Source organism: Columba livia, chromosome 1 (assembly GCF_036013475.1).
Source record: "Columba livia isolate bColLiv1 breed racing homer chromosome 1, bColLiv1.pat.W.v2, whole genome shotgun sequence".
NCBI lineage: Eukaryota > Metazoa > Chordata > Aves > Columbiformes > Columbidae > Columba > Columba livia.
Window position 1 is genome coordinate 4,812,227 of NC_088602.1, and position 24,876 is coordinate 4,837,102.

Consider the following 24,876-nt stretch of genomic DNA (forward strand, 5'->3'; position numbering starts at 1 on the left):
ACTTCTTCCCTGACAGGTTTGGAAAATAAACCGATAATATAATAGACACGCAGTAACTTACCTGAGGGGGAATGATGTTCTCAATACTGATACCCACATACACCAAGCGTTCTTTTCTTTAGGAGAGAAGAGAGAAAATAAGCTTACAGAAAAACTGCAGATATCTAAAATAACGCTGTAATTAACACTGTTTGAAGCTCTTACTATTGCCAGGCAGAAGCATCCCAAGAGGATGCTCCAACAGAAAACACTTTAGTTGGAATTACATGCTAAATCTCATACGATTACATTTTCCTACCTGCGTAATTTAAGAGATTTCCAAAGAATTCTGACAAACAACAGTACTAGAAGATTGCGAACGCAATGGAAATGATTGAATTAGGGTGTAAAAAGCAATTAAAACACAAGTGAAAAATAATAATGATGTGATAGAGACTATAATGTTGGATCCATAACTACGATAGACCCTGGAGGTGCTGAAAGATAAAATGAGAATTCAAAAATCACAATGAACTGGGAAAATTCTCAAAGACAAGATGCAACCCAAAAAGGACAAGTTCCAGATTTTAGACTCGGGCAGGAATAATGAACTCTAGAAACACCTGGGAGCAAATAATGGCCTACATAGCAATTCTTTGTCAAAGGAGAACAACCCAACAAAGCTCAGAGTCCAAATGCTGCAGAAACAGCTGTCACCAAACTGGGTGGGGAAGTGGACACTTGGGAAGACCTGGAGAGGTTGGAGGAGCGAGCCAAGAAGAACCTTATGAAGTTTAACAAGGACAAGTGTAAGGTCTTGCACCTGGACAAACAATCCAGGCTGGAATCCACCCAGCTGGGAAGTGACCTGGGGGACAACAAGCTCCATGTGAGTGACCATTGGCTGCTGCAGAGGACAATGGGACACTGGGCTGCATCAACAGGGGCATCATTATCCTGCTCTACTCCACACTTGTCAGGCGAAACCTGATATACTGTGCTCAGTTTTGGTCCCTGCTACACAAAAAGGATGTGGACAGGCCAGAGAGGGTCCAGAGAAGCACCACAAAGGTGATCCAAGGACTGGGAAACCCCTGAGAGAACTGGGCTTGTTCAGCCTTGAGGAAAGAAGGTGTAGGGGGAACCTCATCACCTTGTTCTGGTATTTTAAGGGCGGCTACAAAGAAGAGACTCCCTTTCTATAAGGAGTCACATGGAGAAGATGAAGGGTAATGGGTACAAGTTACTCCTGGAGAGATTCTGATTGACACAAGAGGGAAATTTTTCATGTCGAGATCAATCAGCCATTGGAATAATCTCCCCAGGAAAGTGGTGGATTCCCAAACCTTGGACACTTTTAAGATTCAGCTGGACATGGTGCTGGGTCATCTTGTCCACGTGGTGCTTTTGCCAAGAAAGGTTGAACCAAACGATTCTTGAGGACCCTTCCAACCTGGGCTTCTGTGAATATTACAGATGGATGCGTGAAGAGGACAACAGCCTACAGGAGAAGTGAAGGACACCTGCCATGTCCACCAGTCCTGCTCACATGTAGCTGGAGTACTTGGTGCCATCCGGGCACCACACATACTTCAAGAAAGACATGATCCAGCCAAAGAGTTCAGAGCAAGTCAGTAGGAGTTACAACAGTGCAGCAGACGTGCTGCTGAGAAAGGCTGAAAAAACAGGGTAGATTGGTTGTGTGTTCTCTAGACCAAAGACAGGAGAGAGAACAGCACTCAAATACAGGAAAGCCTGTTTAAGGAAAAGTAGGATGACCTTGTCCACAGCTGGTAACAGGATTAAACCAAAGTTGGTAAGACTCAGCTTAGACAGTCCCAGTAAGCTTAGCTTGCCTCATGTGAATTGCCCTGGGCACAACCCTGGCTCCTGGTCTCTACTTGCAGCTTTCAAAGGACACAAGTCTCCCACAGGTCTGAAGAACAATCTGAAGAACAAACCTGCATGGGCGCAAGGTATGAACTACACATTTACCACAAGATCTCCAACTTTCAGGATCCAGTGAAGCATCCTATCAGTTGAAATGAAATCACACAAGAACCTCTTAGAATCATAAAATCACAGATTCTGGGCTCAAACTCTTCTGAGCTCAAGAGTCTCACTCAACTAGACCCAGACTCGTGAAGTTAGGGTGAGCGGTTGTGTGGGCACAAATCGCATCACACTCGAGTCGCAACAGGATGTGTCATGTACACAAGTCATCTAGACTTGGACACCAACACCTGTTTCCAATAGATTCTTTACAGATTAATGAAACTAAGTAAATTTTAGAAGTCTTCTGACCAGCACTATACATTTTTATCCAAATAACCTCCTAGAGAACTCTTTAGTGAAAGATTTCCGCATATTATTTTCTTAAATAACATGAACAAGCAAAGTTCTTAAAGCAATACTGACCAAGAGTAAAAACAGATTTTAGCTTGTTTTACAGCCAGAAAGACCATGAACTTGGACAAGTCTGTATCATTAGATCTAAATTACAATATCTGGCTGTGTATAAAAGTGATTGGCTTTGTCTCCTAATGTCAGTTCTCCAAACTGATAGATCAAAAGAAATCTTCATCCCTCTGAGCACCATGAGGTTGCATGAGGAAGAATTTTGCATATGCTGCAAAAATCACTATGCTCTTGAAAATGAGTTAAAGTAGCATCTTAAGGCAAGGAATACAACTGCTAAAATGAGAAAGGAACTGGAAATGTACACATTTTAGTATTCAGCAACTGTCTGATAGTTTCATCTACTTCTCATTTTTTGTGACACAAAACATCAGGAGATAGGTGAGATGAGGAAAAGTCAGCTGGTTTTGAAGTGTGACCAGTGAGGCTTTCAAGAGCCGCTTTTCTTCTCCCCAAATACCAACTGCTTAAGAAATTATCAAACAAATCAAGCCAAGCCTGCTGAGAAAAAGGTCTTCAAATGCAAAATGAAGTAAAAAATGCATTCCTTGTTAGCATGTAGCACACGGAAGCTCAACACTTTAAACATTTGATCCAAGAGGTCTCCAACACAAGAGCTGACTAGTTGTAAACTCTTCCTAAATGAACCCAGAAAACATCTTCTCTCATATAAGCAGCTGTGAAAGTTGCTACAGGGAAACCATGAAAGTGTATGTGGAATTTGGCCTGGGAGAAGCAGAGAAGTGATTTTCCATCAAGAAGAAGTCATAGTCTCTACCATGAATTAAAAGGGATCCAAAAAAGCTTTAACAACTACTCCACCTCACTGGTAGTGATTATAGAAGTCGGCGTGTACATGAGAAACCTGAAATTCAGGCAGGTTCTTGCAGCAGCATCTTGAATTCATAAAGAGAAGAAAAATAAAGGTATCACTTTGATCTATATATTTGTAAGTCAATGTGAAACCTTAAGTTTTCATTAAAATAAAATAAATCCATGACAAAACGCTTTGGGGATGCTGAAAAATAAAGCTGAGGAACTGAATGCATTTCAGTCAGATTCTGAAAGCTAGAGAATAATCAAGAGCACGACAGTATTACTACTTCAAAAAGCATGATAGTAACGCTAGTTCAAAGAATCTATTAAATGCGTGTGCCTGCGATGAGACCGTCGCTTTTCTTCTCTTTGCCAAAACGACAGACAACACGTCCTGTGAGTTTACACAAACACTACATTAATATATTTCTGTGCCCTAAACCAACCTGCTTGAACTTTTACACCTCTAACTGTTAAAAGATCGTATTTTAATGCAAAACTAATGGCTTTAAGAAAGCAAGACAGGAAAAACTTGGATTTCATGTCATGTTTGCCAGCGGAATATTTACCAAAATAGGCCCAAAAATACTGCTCACTAGCAATAAATCCTCCCACCGTAAAGCAAAGCAGCAGACACAGCTCTTTGTGTCCCGCACTCCTGCACAGATGGAGGCTCGCTCCTAAAAATAGCTCATCGCTCTATTCCCAAGGCTGCAAATTCACTAGAATTGGCAAACCAAGGGTAATTTTACTACAGGGTGACCAAGATCTGCTGCCAGCACTGGGCCCTTGTGGCCAGGAAGGCGAATGGTACCTGGGGTGGGTTAGAAGGGGGTGGTCAGTATGTCAGAGAGGTTCTCCTGCCCCTCTGCTCTGCCCTGGGGAGACCACACCTGGAATATTGTGTCCAGTTGTGGCTCCTCAGTTCCAGCAGGACAGGGAACTGCTGGAGAGAGTCCAGCGCAGGGCAACAAAGATGCTGAAGGGAGTGGAGCATCTCCCGTGTGAGGAAAGGCTGAGGGAGCTGGGGCTCTGGAGCTGGACAAGAGGAGACTGAGGGGTGACCTCATTAATGTTTACAGATATATAAAGGGTGAGTGTCAGGAGGATGGAGCCAGGCTCTTCTCGGTGACAACCAATGACAGGACAAGGGGCAATGGGTTCAAACTGGAACACAAGAGGTTCCACTTAAATTTGGGAAGAAACTTCTTCACGGTGGGGGTGACAGAGCCTGGCCCAGGCTGCCCAGGGAGGTTGTGGAGTCTCCTTCTCTGCAGACATTCCAACCCGCCTGGACACCTTCCTGTGTAACCTCATCTGGGTGTTCCTGCTCCATGGGGTGATTGCACTGGATGAGCTTTCCAGGTCCCTTCCAATCCCTGACATTCTGGGATTCTGTGATTCTGTGCTCTAAGCAGAAGCAGTGATGGCAGGAGCAGGGGGTACTTGATCGGTCACGGTCATTGTTGCTGCTGCGATGATAATAACAACCAGGAGATGCAAAGGAAGCTGGAAGCAGCCCGGGATTGTTCTCTGCTCTTCCCAGAACCAAATGTATCTGCCACAAATATAACCCTGCTCAATCACTTTCTTTAAAAGGGGTCTCACCTTCTGGTAAAATTTGCCTTTCAAGATACAATTCACGCAGAGTTTTGTTCAATAATGCATACAGATGTTATTCAATTTTGCAAATATGTCCTAAAAGGTATCAATTATGCAGACCGCATTCCATGTCCCTCATTTTCAGGTCTGAAAACTGCAGATACCATGTTCTGAATATTAAGGATGTTGTTTATAAATGCAGCAGCCTGGTTTGCATTTACCCTTCGGTAATGGCAGGGGTCACAACATTTCATTCCAGCTCAGCTGACCCACTGCACTACAGCAATTCCATCAGCTTGTAAATTCAGCAAAATTTAACAGAATCTGAAGCAACAAGACTCTAAAATCCCATTAATTCAGACCATCTTTGTAACAAAGTCAGGACTTAACCTTGTGTACAGCAGGAATTCTGCACACGGCTGCCAGTATAATTAACACTCACAGCTGAATCAGTGCTGAAAAACATTTAACTACTGGTATGGAAAAGCCAAATTTGCATTCAGGCACCTTGTCCAAGTTTAATACAAATATATTTGCTTCTCTACCCCAATTATTGGGCTTTTTTTCCCTTCTTGCAACCTCTCACAGCATCGTGCCACCAAAAACCTCTCAAATCAGTGCGAAGTCAAAACTGGTCCAATTCCCAGTCTTGTAACCACTTTACCCCCAGTCCCCCATTATTTTAATGCTTGTTGAATTATTACTACCCCTCTGTAGAGCAGCTGGCTGTGAACACAACCAACCAGTAATACCTGCGTTCCGCACGCTCCTTCTTTTTTAAGACAACATCCAGGTCTTGTAGTTGTTCTTCTAACTTCTCACAGAGTAATTTCTAAGGGAAGGAAACACAACATCAGTTTCTTTCATAACCAACTCTCTTCATGTTGAGCTAATGTTCAGACACTTCAACTTAACCTTGGAGAAACCTGAGGAGCACACATACACCCGCGCCCACATACACCCGCGCCCACATACACCCGCGCCCACATACACCCGCGCCCACATACACCCGCGCACCTGAGTGAATACATGCACAGTGGTATCTGTCCTTTAATTCTTGGAGAACACAACTCTGTGGAAACCACAGTAAAAAGCAGAGATACACTCCAGGATATTTTTCTTACCAAATGTTCCATATCTTAGAACACAATATTTAAGGAGCCATATGTAAAAAATCACTTTTTATGGACAAATTGTGCCTTACTCCAAGTTAACACCTGCATCGTGCTATTTCCAAGGATGATCTTCACGCTTTTATAAATCTGTCATTTTTCATATTAATTAAAAACTACCAAACAGCAACAGCACATGGAGATGCTCCGACTGCAAGCTGAAGTCTCAAACTGCTTCAGGAAAACTTTCTCACATATTAAGGATCATCATTACTAAAAATACTCCTTGGATGACAACTAAAAACCAGCGCTCGATACAGCCACGTCCAGTGTGGGTAGTTTGCTGCAGGGCAACAGCCCTTTTGGTAAAGTAATTTTCTGTAAGGAAGGGGTTTGGGATTAGGCAGATTATTCTGTAAATGTGCATAAATGGTTCAACATTAAAGAGCAGCAGCATCACACGCTTTTTGGCTTATTCTCCCAAGCACCATCCCTTGCTATTCTAGACAGACTTTACATTGAAACCGGACACATGCACTGATTTCTTTTTGGCAGAAGCAGCTTCCATCCTTCAAAAGTGTGTTTCTATTTGTTTCTTTCTTGACAAGGACAACACTGACTTCCCAGCAGGGGCAAACTATACCCTGGGACTTGTTAGAAATAGCAACTTTCTCTTTTGGGAAAATATTTAGACATATTTTTAATACTAGTTTAGTCTGGAGGTAATTTAAGCAATGATGGGAGAGGACCAGTGTGGCTGGAGATTCATCCATCACTAGCAGAAAGAAAAGGAAAGGAAAATCACCCAGCAAAACTGGTTTAGTAATAGGCAAGAGGGAAGATCAGCATCCCTACAATTCACCAGTCTATTTTTTAACAGAATAAAAACCAAAATGACTTGTGAAAGGAAAGCAAAAGTCGAACAAGAACCGTACGTGCTGGCAGGGAGGGCAGAACCACTCTCCGTCGGGGATGATCATCAGCGGAGGGCGAAGGCAGGCGGTGTGGTACCCGCTGTCGCAAGAGTCGCACAACAAAATCTGCGGAAACCAAACGGATCCTGAGTATCTTCTGGCATCCACGACACATAACGAGCTCCAGAACTATTTCCCCAGCCAACGCAGAAGCTCTTTATAAATACTTTGGGCTGTACCAAAACCAAAAATATAATCCTGTTATCACTTATCACTAGGAGTTTCTGGGGCCAGCAGTGGTTTTTATGGGGAAGTTTATATATCACAGTCTATTTTAACACCAGATTTCGTCTTATTACGTGTTCTCAGGCACTTCGAGCTACTGGATTACGTAGATTGTGTGCCCACAGTGTGGAATACAGTAATGCTTTCTGGATCCGGGACTAAGTGGAAAACTGCACACAAGATGCGATGTGAACTGTTTTCCCTGTGCACCCACGTCCACACAAAGCAAACCTGCCCATTTCCACAATCAGGATGATTGTGTGTCCAAGAGGGTAGAGACAAAGCCTTGCAGGCTCTATGGGGTACATAGAACTATTAGAGTTCATATTTAACTGGGTAAAACTTGAGATATCCCTTCCCATTAAGCCTGAGGAAGAAAGCTGTGCGAGTATCCACCAGAATATTTACCTCTAACATCCTAAAGGTCAAACTTTGTCTCAACTCTGCTACAGTATCTGTCCCACACCAGAGAGCATGCTTATTTCTGTGGATTCATAGCAGGAGTACACAGTATGATTTCCCAGATAAACAGAAATTCATGATGGTATCTACTGCTGATGAATGAGAACCAAAAACATCAGGAATAGGGAAAGCTTCACTGTGCAGGATTTTGCTGTACCCAGTGCTCAGAATGATGCACAGCTGTATCCAACAAGGATGACTATGGAGCTGTGACCATGGCAAAAGATACTGGAAAGCATATATTGCATTGCGGGGTTTCCTTCTTTTAAATGTCTCCTCTGTATTCCTTGAGATGGCAGACATAACCCCTAAGCCTCAGCCATATCAATCCTCAATGGACTAAATCGTGTTATACCTCTTAAAAGAATCATAGAATGGTTTGGGTTGAAGGGACCTTCAAAGCTCATCGAGTGCCACCCCTGCCATGAGCAGGGACATCTTCACCAGCTCAGGTTGCTCAGAGCCCCGTCCAGCCTGGCCTGGGATGTCTCCAGGGATGGTTCATCCACCACCTCTCTGGTCAACCTGGGACAGGCTCTCACCACCCTCAGGGGCAACAGTTTCTCCTTCATATCTGGTCTAAATCTCCCCTCTTAGTTTTTAACCATCACTCCTTGTCCTGTTGCCACAGCTCCTGCTAAAAAGTCTGTTGCCATCCTTCTTATCGGTCCCTTTTAATTATGGAAAGGCCGAAATAAGGTCTCCCCAGAGCTTCTCTTCTCCAGGCTGAACACCCCAACTCTCTCAACCTGAAGACATTTCAGAGGTGGTAAACAGAAGAAAAAGCTTCCCTCCTTATTAAACTCATCTACTGTCATGGATTTAGAACCTAGAAAGTATTCTCCTATAACCAGCCCCCCCAGAGGACGATGCGCCTTCAGATACCACCACGGCAAATCCACCAAACCTGACACAACTGCAACCTTCCCCAAAACCCACCAGCTCGGGGTGGTTGGGAAGGCCACACTTCTTGCACGGCTCATCGTCATCAGCAGGTGCAGCTTCCTCCTCCTCCTCTTCTTCCTCTTCCTCCTCCTCATCCGAGTTTTTTTCACTCTCCGAGTCCTCGCTTTCTTCATTACTGGAGTATTTCCACCTGCCCCGTGTTCGCGTCCCCGTCCACCGAACTTTGCTTCTCTAGGAGACACACGGTTGCAAAGAGAAAACAAAGGGAGCTCACAGAGTTTCTTCCCAGACCTCGACAAATCTTTGTCTCCACAGTGATTCATTTCAATCAGAACAGCAGAAGTGAATTCACAACATTTCAATGAACGGCTTGTGTGTCAAAGAGCCTTAAAATGCAACAGGATAAAAGGGAGAAAAGAAATCCTATCTACCTGCAGAAAGAAAATCTCAAATGTCCTATGTTAACAAGGTAAACTTGCTTGCAAACATGGTAAATTCCACATTTAAACTTTCTGATGACAGCTTTCCTCAATCCAAAGAGAATGTTTTCTTTCCAGCCCCCCATGTACAGTTTGTGTCTTTTATTGTGCTTTAGGAGACACGTTTGCACTCTTAACAATTAAATTAACTTCAGTGTTTCTGGTGTTTTCCTCTGAGATGGGCACACTTTTCTGAAATATAGCACTGCACCCTTTAAGGGCATTACTTATATCTAGGTCTGCTTTCCAAATTATACTTCTCCGCTTTCAAATTTATACTTTTCCGTGAAAACTGATTCAGTTGATGCTGCTTTTTCGTTCATCAAAGGGGCATCTACCCCTTTTCACCACATCTACCTTAGTAAAGCAACCATATGTCTTGCCATGCATTTACTTGGGCTTTCCACCTTTTTATTTTAGACTGCAAAATGACACCTCTTATTCTCTAGATGTGTTAAGTTTCACTATAGTGACTTGTTTAAAATACATTTTGAATGAAAAACAGACAAATTAAAATTCAGAATATTATATTAGTTAAAACTGCCTTCTGCAACTAAGATATTTTATATTTAAATAAACATATCCAACAGGAAAAAACCTTTTCTTATGATCAACTTATTCCTCAGAGACATCATTCTCTTGTAACTCTTTCCCCCCACCAGACACTGAATAAGGAAAATAACTTTCCTAATCTTTTTCAACCCAAACATTTCTCATTTTTGACTGAACTACTCATAGACCTGAACCAGACAAATGATCACAGAATCCCAGAATGTCAGGGATTGGAAGGGCCCTGGAAAGCTCATCCAGTGCAATCCCCCCATGGAGCAGGAACACCCAGATGAGGTTACACAGGAAGGTGTCCAGGCGGGTTGGAATGTCTGCAGAGAAGGAGACTCCACAACCCCCCTGGGCAGCCTGGGCCAGGCTCTGCCACCCTCACTGAGAAGAAGTTTCTTCTCAAATTTAAGTGGAACCTTTTGTGTTCCAGTTTGAACCCATTGCCCCTTGTCCTATCATTGGTTGTCACCGAGAAGAGCCTGGCTCCATCCTCCTGACACTCACCCTTTATATATCTGTAAACATGAATGAGTTCACCCCTCAGTCTCCTCTTGTCCAGCTCCAGAGCCCCAGCTCCCTCAGCCTTTCCTCACACGGGAGATGCTCCACTCCCTTCAGCATCTTTGTTGCCCTGCGCTGGACTCTCTCCAGCAGTTCCCTGTCCTGCTGGAACTGAGGGGCCACAACTGGACACAATATTCCAGGTGTGGTCTCCCCAGGGCAGAGTAGAGGGGCAGGAGAACCTCTCTGACCTACTGACCACCCACCCCTTTGTGGTTTGCGAGCATCCTCAAACGGACCCACCAGCCACCACCAAGCCTCTGTCTAATAAATCCAGAGGACTCAGGGGGTGTTGTTTTAGATTTGCCAAGTCCACTAGCTGGATTACAAACCCTGTTCCTTTCCAAAGCTGACCAACCAACCAACCAACCCTCAATATTCCTACATACATATTTATTCTCCTTATAAATGAGGCTGTGGGCACCCTTTACTCCCGGCTAATAAATCTGTATTACCTTGTTAACCTTGGCATTTGGCTCCTTCTCTTGTTTTTTTGCATCTTCTTTCCGTTCAGGTTTTTGTGCCGCCGCGGGTTTCTCCTCCTCCTCTTCGGGCCGTTTTTTGTCCGCTTTCTGATCCCGCGTCTCCACAACTTTGGGAGTGGGTTTGGATATTCTCGGCGATCGCCTCAATGTGCGGCCAACGCCGACCTCTTCGGGTGGTGTTTCCGTCTTTCTCTTTCGACTGGAGATCCTGATGGTTAATTTAATTCCTTCTTTCTGTCTTTCGGAAGTTAGTTCTTTATTATCTGTCGCACAGCTTCCTTCTTCAGAAACTAGCTTATATTTAAATTTGCTTTTAGGTGGCGGAGATTCCTTTTTACTCTCCGAGGAATCCTCTAGATTAGAAGCATGGGCATCATCTAATCTATCCGGCTCCGTCTTGGCAGTTTCCATCTCTTCCTCTTGTTTTTCAGGGCTGGGTTTTTCTTCTACTTTGCTCTCCTCGGGTAGAGCTGGTTTACTATGAGAACCCTCCTCTTCCAAAACAGGTTTCTCTAAAGGAAGGGGAGAAGTAGACGCTGGAGGCATCTCAGCAGCTTTTGGAGAATCAGGTTTCTCCTCAGACTCCCCTTTACTTTGCAGAGTTTCTTCATCGGATAGCACAGGCATTTCTGCAGGACTAGAAGCCTTTGGGGACTTCTCTAAACACTCTTTGGGTGGCGACAGTCCGTCCTTTTTGATTTGCACGGCTAATTTCTCTTCGGTTATTTTGGCACAGTCTTCCGAATGCGCAGATTCTTCCACGACCGTTTCGGTAGTCGCGCTGTCCAGGGATTCTTTTCCCACAGGACTAGATTCCTCCTTTAAAGGCACTTTCTGATTAGAAACCTCAGAGACCGCAGCCCCAATCTCCTTCAGCACAGTCACCGTGTTTTTCTCGACCTCGCACGTTTTTGTGACTTTACTCACAGAATTGAGGGGGTCCGACACCTTTTCCTCACTTTTGCCATTTTTCAATGAGCCGCTCTCTTCCTTTGTGCTCACGGAGCGTTCGGCCGCATTTTGTATGACGCTCGGGCTTATTTTTTCGCAGCTCACCTCTCCATTTACCAGCACTTTCCCATCGGGACATAAAGCCGTAATCGTAGGGACTCTCTTAAAAGCTTCTTCTTCTGGTTTCCCCTCTTCCTTCAAAACATCTTTCGTTGGGGTAACACATTTACACAGGGGCCCCTTGATGGGACTGTCATAATCATCAGTCAGCTTGATCTCTCGCTTTTTAAGGGGTATTTTTGCCTGCTGGTCGTTTTTAAGCTTCTCGCTTTCTTCCACAGATTTCTCCACAATTTCTTGGGGAGTTTTGACATTAACACAAAATTCCAACCTCTCCGGCTCATGAGCTGCTATTTTGTCCGTACAGCTTTTTACTTCTTTCAAGTCTTTTGGTTCTGGTTTGTTTTCCTTCACCTCTACCTTAACAGGCTTGACGTTTTCTTTAAAGGAGTCGCTTTCTTCTCTGACACTTTGCTTTTCTTCATTGTATTCTGAAGGTTTATCTAATTTTACTATTACTGGCAATTTTATAATTTCTTTTTCTTCCACCTTCTCAATTTTCAGCGCATTTTCGTCCTCTTTGACCACAGGGAGAGGAAGGTTTTCCAGTTCCATTGGCTGTTCCTCCACCTCCTCTTTTTCTTCTTTGATTTTTAATTGATTTTCTGTCAACAGAGGAAAACCAAGTATGAAATGACCAAGACACACAAAGGATTACAAAGAGCATCCATCAAAACAAAAAGCAGATCTGAAAAACCCAATGAACCCAAACTCCCCCACAAATGAATGAGGAGGAGCCTGGTTGTCTAACGCTGTCAGTAAATGAGTGTGTTGCCAGTTTTTAGGTATAGAATCACAGCTCAGTTTAATTTTATACCAAGACAAACTTCAATTTCAGTCGCTACCAGCAGAATTCTAGATTTAATCCTCCTTTTTACGGATGTCTCAGCCCCTTCTTCAGTAGTACCACCATTCTTTCAGAGGATACATAAAACCTAAGTGATGGGCACACGAAGCGTCGACTTGAAGTCTCGCTTGAGCTTCTGAATTACTTCACAAACCAGAACGTGGGGTGCGAATCCACGGTCTTCAAGTGAAATTCCCAAGAGAAATCAGTCCCGTTTGTGCACGTTTTTATTTCAAGAAATACTCAACTGTTGTATATCAATGGTTCAGAGAAAGAGGAGACACTCAACATTACAACTTATGGCAAAATTCATCTCAATTCCCTGGGCAATGCCTACATCTCCTATGGACTATCAAAACACAATAACAGACAATATTCTACATTTGCTTCATCTCCTGCTTCTAAAACAAGCTCAGTGAGTAGTAGCACATGCCAGAAAACCTTGCAGACTACAAAATAAGGTTATACCTACTTTGCTAAGTCAGTTTTAGGTCATTAAGATTTAAAGCACATTTCCAGCATTCAGAAGAAACCATATTTTGTCACTATGTATGTAAGCCTGTTAATTTATCATTACCACAGCTTCTTAATTCCTCAGTTTTGTTCCTTTACCATACTTTTGGAGCCAGCCAGGGATAGCACTAATTAGAAAAAGCAAATATAATAGCACTACATATATCACAACAGCATCTTCTACCATCTGGAAGACATTATTGCAAGCGTGCCGTAACTCCAAATGGAGTTTGGAGGGGGGAAAGTACGTGACAGCTAACTTAGTTACATTAAAGAAAACAAGCATTTTAGAAAAGAGCGGTGAGGAAGAACTTATAGGCTTTATAATATTTTTCAAATACAAAGCATGTCTGCAAATAAGACTCAGCAATTAGTACAGCAGTAACAAATGCATCTACAAATAACATTTGGAAGGCTCAAGGCTGGTTTTTTTTCTCTTGTCACACAAGTGAGCCCTTGTAACAAAAAAGCTGCCTATTTAAAGACATTTGGCTATACGAGTGAGATATTTTGTGTGTCCAAATTCTTCCACCCTCCCTTCACCTTTTTGTTCAACTATTTCTTCCCATCACCTGCTGCTTTCCCCCAAATTACATCAAGGATCACCAGAATTCCCAGACTTCTCCATACTGAAAATCAACAGTTGTTCTATGGTTTAACTCCTCGAACTGCACCTACACATGTGAAATCCATACGTATGTGAAATATACATACATATATATGGAACTGGCTGCCCAGGGCAGCGGTGGAGTCACCATCCCTGGAGGGGTTTAAAAGACACATAGATAACGTTCTTAGGGACATGGGTTAGAGGTGGACTTGATAGTGCTGGGTTAACAGTTGGACTTGATGATCTTAAAGGTCTTTTCCAACCAAAATGATTCTGTCATACACAAAATGAGGCAGTTGATGCACAAGTTGTCTTAACACTATTCGGGTCAATCAATCAGGCTAGGAAAAAAAACATTGGTTCGGTTTACCTGATTTTTCTATAAACTAATTTAATGCTATTTGGGAAGTGGCCAAAGCCAACAGGCATCAAGTCTTCCAATATAGTTTCACTGTGCCTTATGGCTCCTCCTGAATTCACAGAATCGTATTATAGAATAGAATGACAGAATCATTTTGGTTGGAAAAGACCTTGAAGATCATCGAATCCAACCGTTAACCCAACACTGTTGAGTCCACCTCTCAACCATGTGCCTAGGAACCTCATCTACGCAATGTAAATACAGTCCTATCTGAAGCAGAGATCTCGCTCAGGTGATTCACGCTGGCTTGACCAATTTTTAGTGAGAGAAAGGCAAATCAGCACTTGGAATTAATTCTGCACTGTTGGTAGCCACACAGGTCGTGTTATCACTCACTTGCACAGTTATATACTGAAAATACCTTAGACCAAAAGACAATTCTGCTGGTGTTCCTCACCATTTACTGCAGTTTCTACAGTAGCCTTTTAATGCTTCCACAACAACTCCAATTTTATCTCTTGTATTTATTTCTTCTGTTCCACACTCTTTGTTACAAAGAATACGAGCAAAATAGCAAGTCTTTTTGCTACTGAGAACCAAGACAGGCCTTGGCTAATTCCATATATCCAGTTAACTTCAATAGATTGGAAGAAACACATACTGCCCTGTTTCCCTGAAAATAAGACCTACCCCAAAAATAAGCCCTAGCATGAGTTTGCAGGATTTTTGAGGATGCTCAAAATAAGCCCTACTCCAAAAATAAGCCCTAGTTACAGTTCATTTAAAAAGTCAATTTAAATGGTGTCCAAGCAGCTTAACATCTAAAAAAGTAAAAAGTTTTGGAGCAAAAACATAAGACCTTGTCTTCTTTTTCAGGGAAACACAGTGGAATCTTTAAATCTTGTTTCTGATTGTGAAAATCTTGTCCTTTATTTTAACAAAATTAAAGTACCAGGCAGTATCTGGGGTAAAATGACTTGGAGTAACAAGCTTTTACCTTTTCCTAACTTAAAAAAGATCAGATTCTTATAACACAAAATATTTCAGGCTAACCAATATTAAATAAAAGCAATTCACAATCAAGTCAGGTAAGTTGTTAAATATGTGCAATGACACGATACTACAGACAGAAGAAAGGTTGTTTGCTAATAAGAACAATCCAGTGGAAGCAGCTAAGGACCACTTCTACATTATTTTAGTATTTAAATTGTTTTAACTTAAGCTCACGCCTACTTGAAAAACCATGTCAATTGTGAAATATTTGAGGTCATAATCTGTATTTTTTTGATGCAAACTCAAAAGTAAAAACAACATACCAAACACTGTATGGATTTCAACCATGGCATTGCACAGGTCTTTTTAACATTTTCATGTTGCTAGAACAGCCAAATGATCACAGAATGTCAGGAATTGGAAGGGACCTGGAAAGCTCATCCAGTGCAATCCCCACATGGAGCAGGAGCACCCAGATGAGGTTACACAGGAAGGTGTCCAGGCGGGTTGGAATGTCTCCAGAGAAGGAGACTCCACAACCTCCCTGGGCAGCATATATATATATGTAAACATTCATGAGGTCAAGTCTGACAACAGTTCAATGCCCCACAAAACCACACAACGATGGGTATTTACAATACTATACAAGATGTACAGCAAAACCAAAATGACTTAGAAACCAATTTATACACAGCTCTTCCAAATAAACTCTTGAGCCTAAACATGCACTAAAAAACTTCCAACAATATAATTTCAAAGCATTTCTTATTTACTTTGAACAGAAACATTCTGTTTGTTGTTTGGTTTTGCTGGGTTTTTTTTTAAGTCCTAATCTAACACATTGACTTTCCATTAAGCTAAAATTTTCAACGATGCCCCAGCCCGATATTTAAAATTTGCAAAAAAAGGCAGAAAACCTTGTGTAGATGCTTCTTCGCCCTTCTTGGTGTCTTCATCTTCTATGCTTGGGCTTTCACGTGATGAATTCTCCTGCTGAGAACTGTTGGTTTTCAACAGGGCGGGATCAATTTGCGCTTTCAAGAGCTCGAGGGTCTCGGCGAGCTCGTTGCGGTTTCTGAACAAAAGAAGAATAAATACACATTGTCTGATAAGCCACTTACTCAACCCAAAGGGATTCATAATAAAAAACAACATACACCATCTGTTTAAGTGAACACTGCCCTGAAAACATTCTATACAGCGAAACGTCCTTCCCACCAGAGCAACTTCATGTTGAGGAAAACTCCAATTTATCCAGATCACAATAAAATCACTTCTATGGAAGGACCTTATTTATCCCAAGCCTGTTGGGTCTGGATCCAAGCTACTACCATCCTTTTATTTATTATCCTCCTATCAATCCTCGCTGTTTTTTCTCAGCAATCTTTTTTCACACATATAGAAAACAACAGAGAAGTCTACAAAACTCAATTACTTAAGACAATGAGAAAACGATTGTGAATCCCTATGCGTGCAAATCTCTGTGCACTCTAACTCCTTATTTGACAGAACGCCAGAATGTCAGGGATTGGAAGGGACCTGAAAAGCTCATCCAGTGCAATCCCCCCATGGAGCAGGAACACCCAGATGAGGTTACACAGGAAGGTGTCCAGGCGGGTTGGAATGTCTGCAGAGAAGGAGACTCCACAACCTCCCTGGGCAGCCTGGGCCAGGCTCTGCAACCCTCACTGAGAAGAAGTTTCTTCTCATATTTAAGTGGAACCTCTTGTGTTCCAGTTTGAACCCATTATCCCTTGTCCTATCATCGGTTGTCACCGAGAAGAGCCTGGCTCCATCCTCCTGACACTCACCCTTTATACATCTGTAAACATTAATGAGGTCACCCCTCAGTCTCCTCTTCTCCAGCTCCAGAGCCCCAGCTCCCTCAGCCTTTCCTCACACGGGAGATGCTCCACTCCCTTCAGCATCTTTGTTGCCCTGCGCTGGACTCTCTCCAGCAGTTCCCTGTCCTGCTGGAACTGAGGGGCCACAACTGGACACAATATTCCAGGTGTGGTCTCCCCAGGGCAGAGTAGAGGGGCAGGAGAATCTCTTTGACCTACTGACCACCCCCTTCTAACCCACCCCAGGTACCATTGGCCTTCCTGGCCACAAGGGCCCAGTGCTGGCTCATGGTCATCCTGCTGTCCCCAGGACCCCCAGGTCCCTTTCCCCATCACTGCTCTCTAATAGGTCATTCCCCAACTTACACTGGAACCTTATTTACACTGGACATCTTGCTATAAAAAACAAAACCTTACTGAATAATGAATTTGAGCAATGATTAAACAGAGTGATTGTTTTCCTAACGGACTGCAATAATTAAACTCTCAATTTCTTTTTTCAAAGTAAACATTCAGCAATTTATTTTGCCCAGGTTTACAGGAAAAAAATAAAAAGAAGCTTGGAAGTGCAACAACTCTGAGATGTAGAATCGCGTGAATTTAAAGCTATTTCACATTTTACGGTGCATTATTGTGTTTTTCTGCTGAGTGTGGAAGGTCAGAACGTTCCCAGCAAAAAAAAAAAGAAAAAATAGGGAGAAAATAGGAAAACCAAGGGAAAAAACAAGGCAAAACCCATGGAAAACCAAAGAAAGGAATACCTAACAATGCACTTCCAGGTGGATCCGTCCTGGTCGTCCTGCTCCTCTATGTACATCCTGACGTTGTGCTCCTGGTCCAGCTGGTACCAGTACATCAGCCCGTCCTTGTCGCGGCCGATGGGCTGCAGGCGCATGGCATCGGCGTCCTCCTCGTTAATGATGTTCTTAAACTTGAGATTGTCATCGAACTGACATTCACAGAGATACTGAAAAAATGAGAAGGTGGAAGAACTGTTGAAACATCAAAATATACGCAGAAATACAAAAATCAGCTCAGTTCCTTTCAGTGGAATTTGCAACTTTTTAGTACTCTATTGGATCTGTAAGTTCACTGTAGCTACTGGTTTATTTTCCAGACCATGTTGTTTTTAAATGATATATTATGTATTTTTAATTTTATTCCTGGCCAGCTCAGAAGTTTGGTTTGATCTGATTTTTTACATAGTACCAATGATCTCACTCTACAAGAATACATGCGCATAACTTGGAACGAACCCTGACGGTTTTCTCAAGGCTTGAAAAGATGACAACCCATCTTTGCCTTTGGAATGCAGGGAAGCTTAACTAATTGCAAGTTAATAAACACTTTTTCAAGCGTACTGCACAGGTAAATAGCTATTGACAAAACAGTAAGTGCAAAACAAATTTCATACAAAGTGTGATAAATATGCAGAGTGTCACATACGGTTTGGCCCCAACCCATTGCCATGAGCATCATGTCAGCTCCAAGATCAGCTCCACATTTAAAATATCTACTTACGGCTCAGTCAAGCTAAATTTGCAAGATGTTTAAGTGAGTGAAGAAGCCACATCGCCAAGATATTTATGTGAATACAGAAAAAGGCATTGAGAACCTTCATTGATGAATTTGTACCTTCAGAATCCCCAGTTTGCATTCAACACTCATTTCTAGGTAGCCTTTTTTTTCCATCTCCCAAGCCCAAGTGCTGTTGAATTCTTGGCATATCTGTCACAGACAAAATAAAAGATTGCTCGGGTTAGTGCATAAAGGTAACTTTTAACTTTTATATTAAATACAGCTCTGAACTGAGGAGTTATTCTTGTGCAAAATCTCCCATTTTTCTATTTCTGACCTATCTATTTAGAATATAAATTCTCTCGAGTAGATGCGATTTCTTATCACGTGTCTTTACATCAGCTGCCAAGCTCTCTTGGGCCCCCAAATCCTACAACCGATGTGCAGATAACACTAACAACTAATATTCACTCCATGCTGTGGAATTTTTATGCTTCAGAAAAAACTACAGATCTTGGGCCTCGAGCCATTTGATAAATATTTTAAAATATCTTAAGTATCAGGAATTTTGATTTACTTAAAGTAAATAAATTCAACGACACCAATGTGGGAAAGAAAAAACACATGATGAAAAAAGTGGCAGTAGAGGATAAAGCTCTGCTGAATGGATTCATTAAAACAGTGCAGTCTCCCAACCACCAAATTATTGTTAAACAGGAGATACAGTCGCTAAGCTACTTAGGAACTTGTAAATCACACCTGAAAGCAGTTTTCTCTAGAAACGGCAGCAAAAATAACCCTAAATTTCAGCTACAGATCAGCTAATTCGTGTTGTAAAAGTCCACCTGCGCTACAACCAAAACCAGAGCAGCTGCCCCTCCTCTGTGCGACTTACCCTCTGCTACCCCTAGTACAGACACCGGTTTGTAAGTGAGCCAAGGGTAAGGCTGCAATTAGGTCAGCTCAGCCACGTTGTAAATCATACTCTGACTCTACAACCTGGAGAGAGCAGTGAGTGTTCCCTGCTCACAAGCAATCCTGCCCCACAGAACCATAGAATGTCCTGAGCTGGAAGGGACCCGCAAGGATCATTGAGTCCAATTCCTGTCCCTGCACAGGACACCCGCAAAATCCACACCATGTGTCCAAGGGTGCTGTATATCAAACCCCTTGCTAAGGGCATGTCCCAGTCCATTACTTGCTCATTAAGTACAAAAGCAATAACAAGAAGTTTCAAGTGCGTGGTTGTCAAAGCAAAAGCTCTGAGACATCAGACATCTGTTCCAACTCAAATGACTATGTTTTGACAATTAAAAACACGATGATTGTGTTTCCTCTTGACAAGTACTGTCACAACCCTGAGCTACTGATCCCCTTGATTCACTCTCTGCTGAAACGTTCCACCTCGGCCTTCACAGAGGGATGTTTCACACCCATCAAAAACCTCCTGCACCCTTCAGAGTGCTCAGCACCTTCCAAACCTGCAACAGATGCTGAACTATCTCCCTCTCCAATATTTCCAAAGCAGATACGATGGCACCTGACACTCAACATTACCATGCTCCAAATGTTCCCTTTAAAAGATGAAAACAAGAAGGTGAAAGGCACAATCTGCTTGGGTGGTACCATCAATTTTAACAATCGGGGCAGAAAAAAAACCTGTGTGCAGAACATGCTGATTACAAGGCTGAAGGTTCCAGATGGAGCAGTGCAGAGAAATCTTATCTGTACAAAACCACAGAATATGTTTGACGATAGTCAAGTAAAGCATTTTGAAGACGGCGCAGCCTGAATTAACTCAACTATGTGTTTCTTGAACAAAAACAACTGAGCTGCGCAGTCTTCTTAGTTGCTAAAATGTTTAGGACAAGCCATTTCGTTACCTCGGTCATTCATGATGTACATTCCTTGCACAGGGAAAGTCAGATTTCTGGAACCCTGCAGCTATTTGATTTCATATAGGACTAGTGAGCCTGCTGGTGAACCAATCTGTACAGTTCACCATCAGAAGAGCGAAGGGACAGAACTCTCAACAACCACGTTTCACTTCCTAACCCAAAATACATTCATCTGTCAAAATAGCAGCCACGGCCTGGAGACAATTTTTATTATGCTCTTTATAAGCATGACAGTCAAATAAAGCATTATCTTATAAACAGTTGGTATATAAATGAAACATTAGTAATATATACATATAAAGAACATGTAAGTTGGAACACCCTCCACTTAAAGTTTCCTCCTAAATAAGAAAACGGTCACGTCTGGAATGATCAAAGCATCACATTAGTAGTTTCTAACAAAGGCAAAACAGGTCAACGTTGCCTCTTCGGGTATGTCAATAACATATCAAACAACACGACAAGAACGCTCTCGATGCTTCCACACCTTTTCAGTTTTTTTCCTGGCTTTTGGGGCATTTCCCAATACTCTGTTTTCCTAAATTAATTATACCACTTCAAAATAAGGACAATATTAGCATACCTCTCTAACGAGTTATAGTCAAATTCCTTTGTTCTTCAAGGTTCCTTTGAACCACTGGCTAGAATAAGCTCCAAGTTAGCTCTGGAGACGGTTAAATGAAGCAGAATTCATCACTGTTTACTGGGTCCTCACAGGACTGCATGGGAGGGTTTCCTTCCCACCTTTTCCACACTTCCTGAAAGAAGATCCTTTCTAACTACCCCTTGTAGACTTGTTTTCTCCCTCTGCTCACCACACAAGTGGTAAAAGTGGCATCGGTGGGTACAGAAGTTCACTGCTCCGAGTTGGGTTTTCTCTACCTTGCTGCAATGGCTTTTTGGTATATTAAAGACTTTTAAACACAACTCAATAAGCACAGTACTTGGTAATGTGCAGAAGTTACATTAATGATTACGTTGTTATTTTAAAACATCATCCTAAATACTTTACAACTGCTTAAGAGGTTGGATTTAACCTAAAGCCCTTCAGGTTATTTCCTGACATACTCCCAGTCCTAAACCCATCATTTTAAGGCTACACAAACCTCAAAACAAATCCCTGTCTCTGTAAAGCTTCCAGATAGCACCTAAGGGGACAAACTGCAACGGGATTTGCCAAGTGGGCAACAAAGATGCTGAAGGGAGTGGAGCATCTCCCGTGTGAGGAAAGGCTGAGGGAGCTGGGGCTCTGGAGCTGGACAAGAGGAGACTGAGGGGGGACTCATTCATGGGGATCAACATGGAAAGGGGGAGTGTCAGGAGGATGGAGCCAGGCTCTTCTTGGTGACAACCAATGACAGGACAAGGGGTAATGGGTTCAAACTGGAACACAAGAGGTTCCACTTAAATATGAGAAGAAACTTCTTCATTGTGAGGGTGCCAGAGCCTGGCCCAGGCTGCCCAGGGAGGTTGTGGAGTCTCCTTCTCTGCAGACATTGAAACCTGCCTGGACACCTTCCTGTGTAACCTCATCTGGGTGTTCCTGCTCCATGGGGGGATTGCACTGGATGAGCTTTCCAGGTTCCTTCCAATCCCTGACATTCTGGGATTCTGTGAAGTGCCATTATTTGTATCGCTGCTATTACCATCAGGTTGTATTTCTAAGTAAGAAGCGATCATGACTGTGCAGACAGTACCCAGACTACATTCTTGTGGATCAAAAGGCATATGGAATATATCCAGAGGGGAAATGGTAACCCATTTATTTTGATTCTCTGTATATTTTTATTTTCGGAAGCGGCATAAATTCTTTAAGCTGAAAACTACTCGCATAGGAGGTGCCAACAAAGGCACAGGCGCAATTAAAATACCAATATAGAATTATGGAAATGATGGGATGCTGCATTTTCACTGAGGCATAATGACATTTTCAACCGAGCTGTGCCATTCTGAGCACGCAGATATCAATCACATTCATTTATTATTAACACGTGCTACAAGAACTCTGTGCGGTTAGTCCCTGCATGAGCACCAAGCAAACCACAATAATTAAATCAGATCCGGACAATTGGTATCAAAATGAATTGTTACTGTGCAAATTTCTCTGCTCAACTGAGCCTGTTTGCAGGCTACGAAATCTCCTTTATTTAGGGTCTTAAGGCTCAAAGAAGTATTTTACGAGAAGGGTGACAGTGTATACTCTTCAACATTTTTACCCAAGTCTAGACAGACTGAAAGTTAAGCTGGGATCTTACATAAAGTCTGGGCATGCACATGGATGTTGGCCCAGGGCTCACCGTAATTCATCCCAACAGCTCCTCACAACCACATTCCAACACTGTGGAATAAAATGATATTGTACCTTGATCAGATATTTTTCCCATCTGTCGGCTGTGACGGACTTGCCAATCTTTCGCATCAGTTTCAAGTGAAGCTCCACCAATTCTTTTGGAACTGCGGTATAGAGAGAAAAAACAAGCAAAAAAGAAGTTAGTCTGGTGCAAATATACTTCAATGTTAAACACTCGTAACACTGAAACAAACTGAGAAGTTTTAATCAAACATATAGCAAGTTCTGCTGAAGAGCAGCCCCATCACTGAGAGATGGTGGAAGGTTCATTTAATCACGTGAGTCTTATTGTTTAGATTTATATTCAGGGTGATCATTGCCCTTCCTTAAACACAAGAAAACAGTGATAACTATGCAATTAAAACAACAACGGGGCAGTAATGATGTCAAACACCTACAAAAACACCCCTGAGAGCAGCACAACCTGCAGCCACCTCCAGAAACCCCAAAGCCAACCTGGGATATCATGGAATCCAGACAATTTTTGGCTGGGTGTGTGGTGTGGGAGAAATATTCCAGAAACACTGTCCTCACAAGTGTAGCTTTGCTATATACTTGCTCTTGCACCAGAGGGGTAGGGAGGGATCTGGGGCACACCAGGAATATCAGAAATCAAAGTTTTCCAACTAAATTTATCTCTTGGCCTTGGATACAACACCAACATCTTGTCTAAACTCGCATCTGTGATTTAGAAATCGATCTGGCACCACCAAGTGGCAAATGTGCAGAACATCACTGTTTATAAGCTAGAGAGTAGTATCACTTAAAAAAAACCTACGTAATTATTAATGTGAGCTTTCTCATTTGTCATTTGTTGAGAAAAACTTAAAGAAACAAAGTTTAAGTATTTTTATTTCTCTACTCTTTCCATACAATTGTATTTTCTGAGAGCATTTCCATTACTCTACACACACACTGTTTAAAAGTGTCTTACCCAAGAGCTTGTATAAGCCTAATTTATTATTACCATTTTTCTGCTGGTCCTGTGGCATTGACTTGAGACAGGATGAACCGCTGGGACACCAAATGTGTTTGTTCTAAACTAGACATTACTGACATTTCTTGAGATTTCCATTTCTTTATACAACATTTTAATATCTGTGTCAATCTTTTCAGTATTTAATTTGATTCCACCTGATATTTCTCTTTCAAAAAATGCCTCAATTTGCAGGTGAACAGAGGGAGTAGGTGAAATAGCTGTTGGATGGAAATACTTGTGTCATTTCAAATCATCGCTGCTGGTTTGCAGTCAGAAATTTAATATACAAATTGCTTTAATAAATACATAAAGTAGCAGCCTGGTACCCCAAAAGAGATGTCTTTTTAATATGAATTAATTGTAAACAACTCTAAACTAGCCCCAACTTTGTATCTCTTATTCCATTCATACTGTTTCCATTACCACTACCTATGAAAGAAACCTAACACATCTGCCCCTTGGCTTTCCTAAAAATTGATGCATTTTCTAATATTAAACTATCACATATTTTAAGAGGAACAAGTTCAGGTCTTAACCCCGATAGGTGCTGAGTTTTTGGCACCAACAAAATTAAGCACAAAGCACTTTACACACACCAGCAATTCTATCAAAGTCAACTCACAGAATTAAAACTCTGCTTGTGTTCGTGTGACATGGAGTTGTGCCAAAGCATTCAAAATCTTGCCGGATCAAAGTTTTTGTTCTCTATCTTTTATTCTGTTCGCTTGGCTTTAATCAGATTTCTTTTTGATGGGTACACACTGATTGGAATCCTAGTTTCAAGAAGCCTGGGTGATTTGTTTCAACTAATCAAATCCCCAGTCATTGCAACAATCTTTGCTGGACTGTTAGTCTTAGAAGGAGAAAAAAACCCAACAATTGGGAAGTAATTATGCACATCCTTGCTCAGCACTCAACTGTGATTTCTGTCAGTACCTCTAGAAACCTCACTTTGATTTTGGAGATTCCACCTCTTGCATTTCCAGGGTATTGACAATGTATCACTGTGGTTATTTTCACAAATAAACCCCACCAAAAAAATCAAATTCATTCCCAATTTATAACCCTCCTGAGATGTTTTGCGTGTATCGTAACAATATTAACAACAGGATCTCTAGGTCAGTTTTTCGACGGTTCCCTATAAGGGCTTAGAGGAGTTGCACATTGTCCTCCTTGTTCTCAGGAATGAGGTGGGAGTTTTGGAGAAGAAAATTGATGTTTGGTTTGCAGGTAGAAACCAGGGAACGTGTGAAGTGCAGCCCGACCAGGAGAAGAAGCCAACGGGATGGAGAAATAAACTCGGTATTGAAAC

At 42.1% G+C, this 24,876-nt stretch overlaps 1 protein-coding gene across 1 annotated transcript in view; it reads right to left on the reverse strand.

Annotated features, from left to right (window-relative positions):
* Positions 1-24,876, reverse strand: part of RSF1 (remodeling and spacing factor 1) — a 61,372-nt gene that overhangs the window by 13,132 nt on the left and 23,364 nt on the right. Inside the window, exons 2-10 of the mRNA XM_065076304.1 lie at positions 22,598-22,689; positions 18,455-18,547; positions 17,581-17,786; positions 15,893-16,050; positions 10,551-12,256; positions 8,528-8,725; positions 6,863-6,967; positions 5,568-5,647; positions 62-116 (exon numbers count right to left, since the gene is read on the reverse strand). Coding sequence (XP_064932376.1) covers positions 62-116; positions 5,568-5,647; positions 6,863-6,967; positions 8,528-8,725; positions 10,551-12,256; positions 15,893-16,050; positions 17,581-17,786; positions 18,455-18,547; positions 22,598-22,689 — 2,693 coding nt within the window. The remainder of the gene's footprint in view (positions 1-61; positions 117-5,567; positions 5,648-6,862; positions 6,968-8,527; positions 8,726-10,550; positions 12,257-15,892; positions 16,051-17,580; positions 17,787-18,454; positions 18,548-22,597; positions 22,690-24,876) is intronic.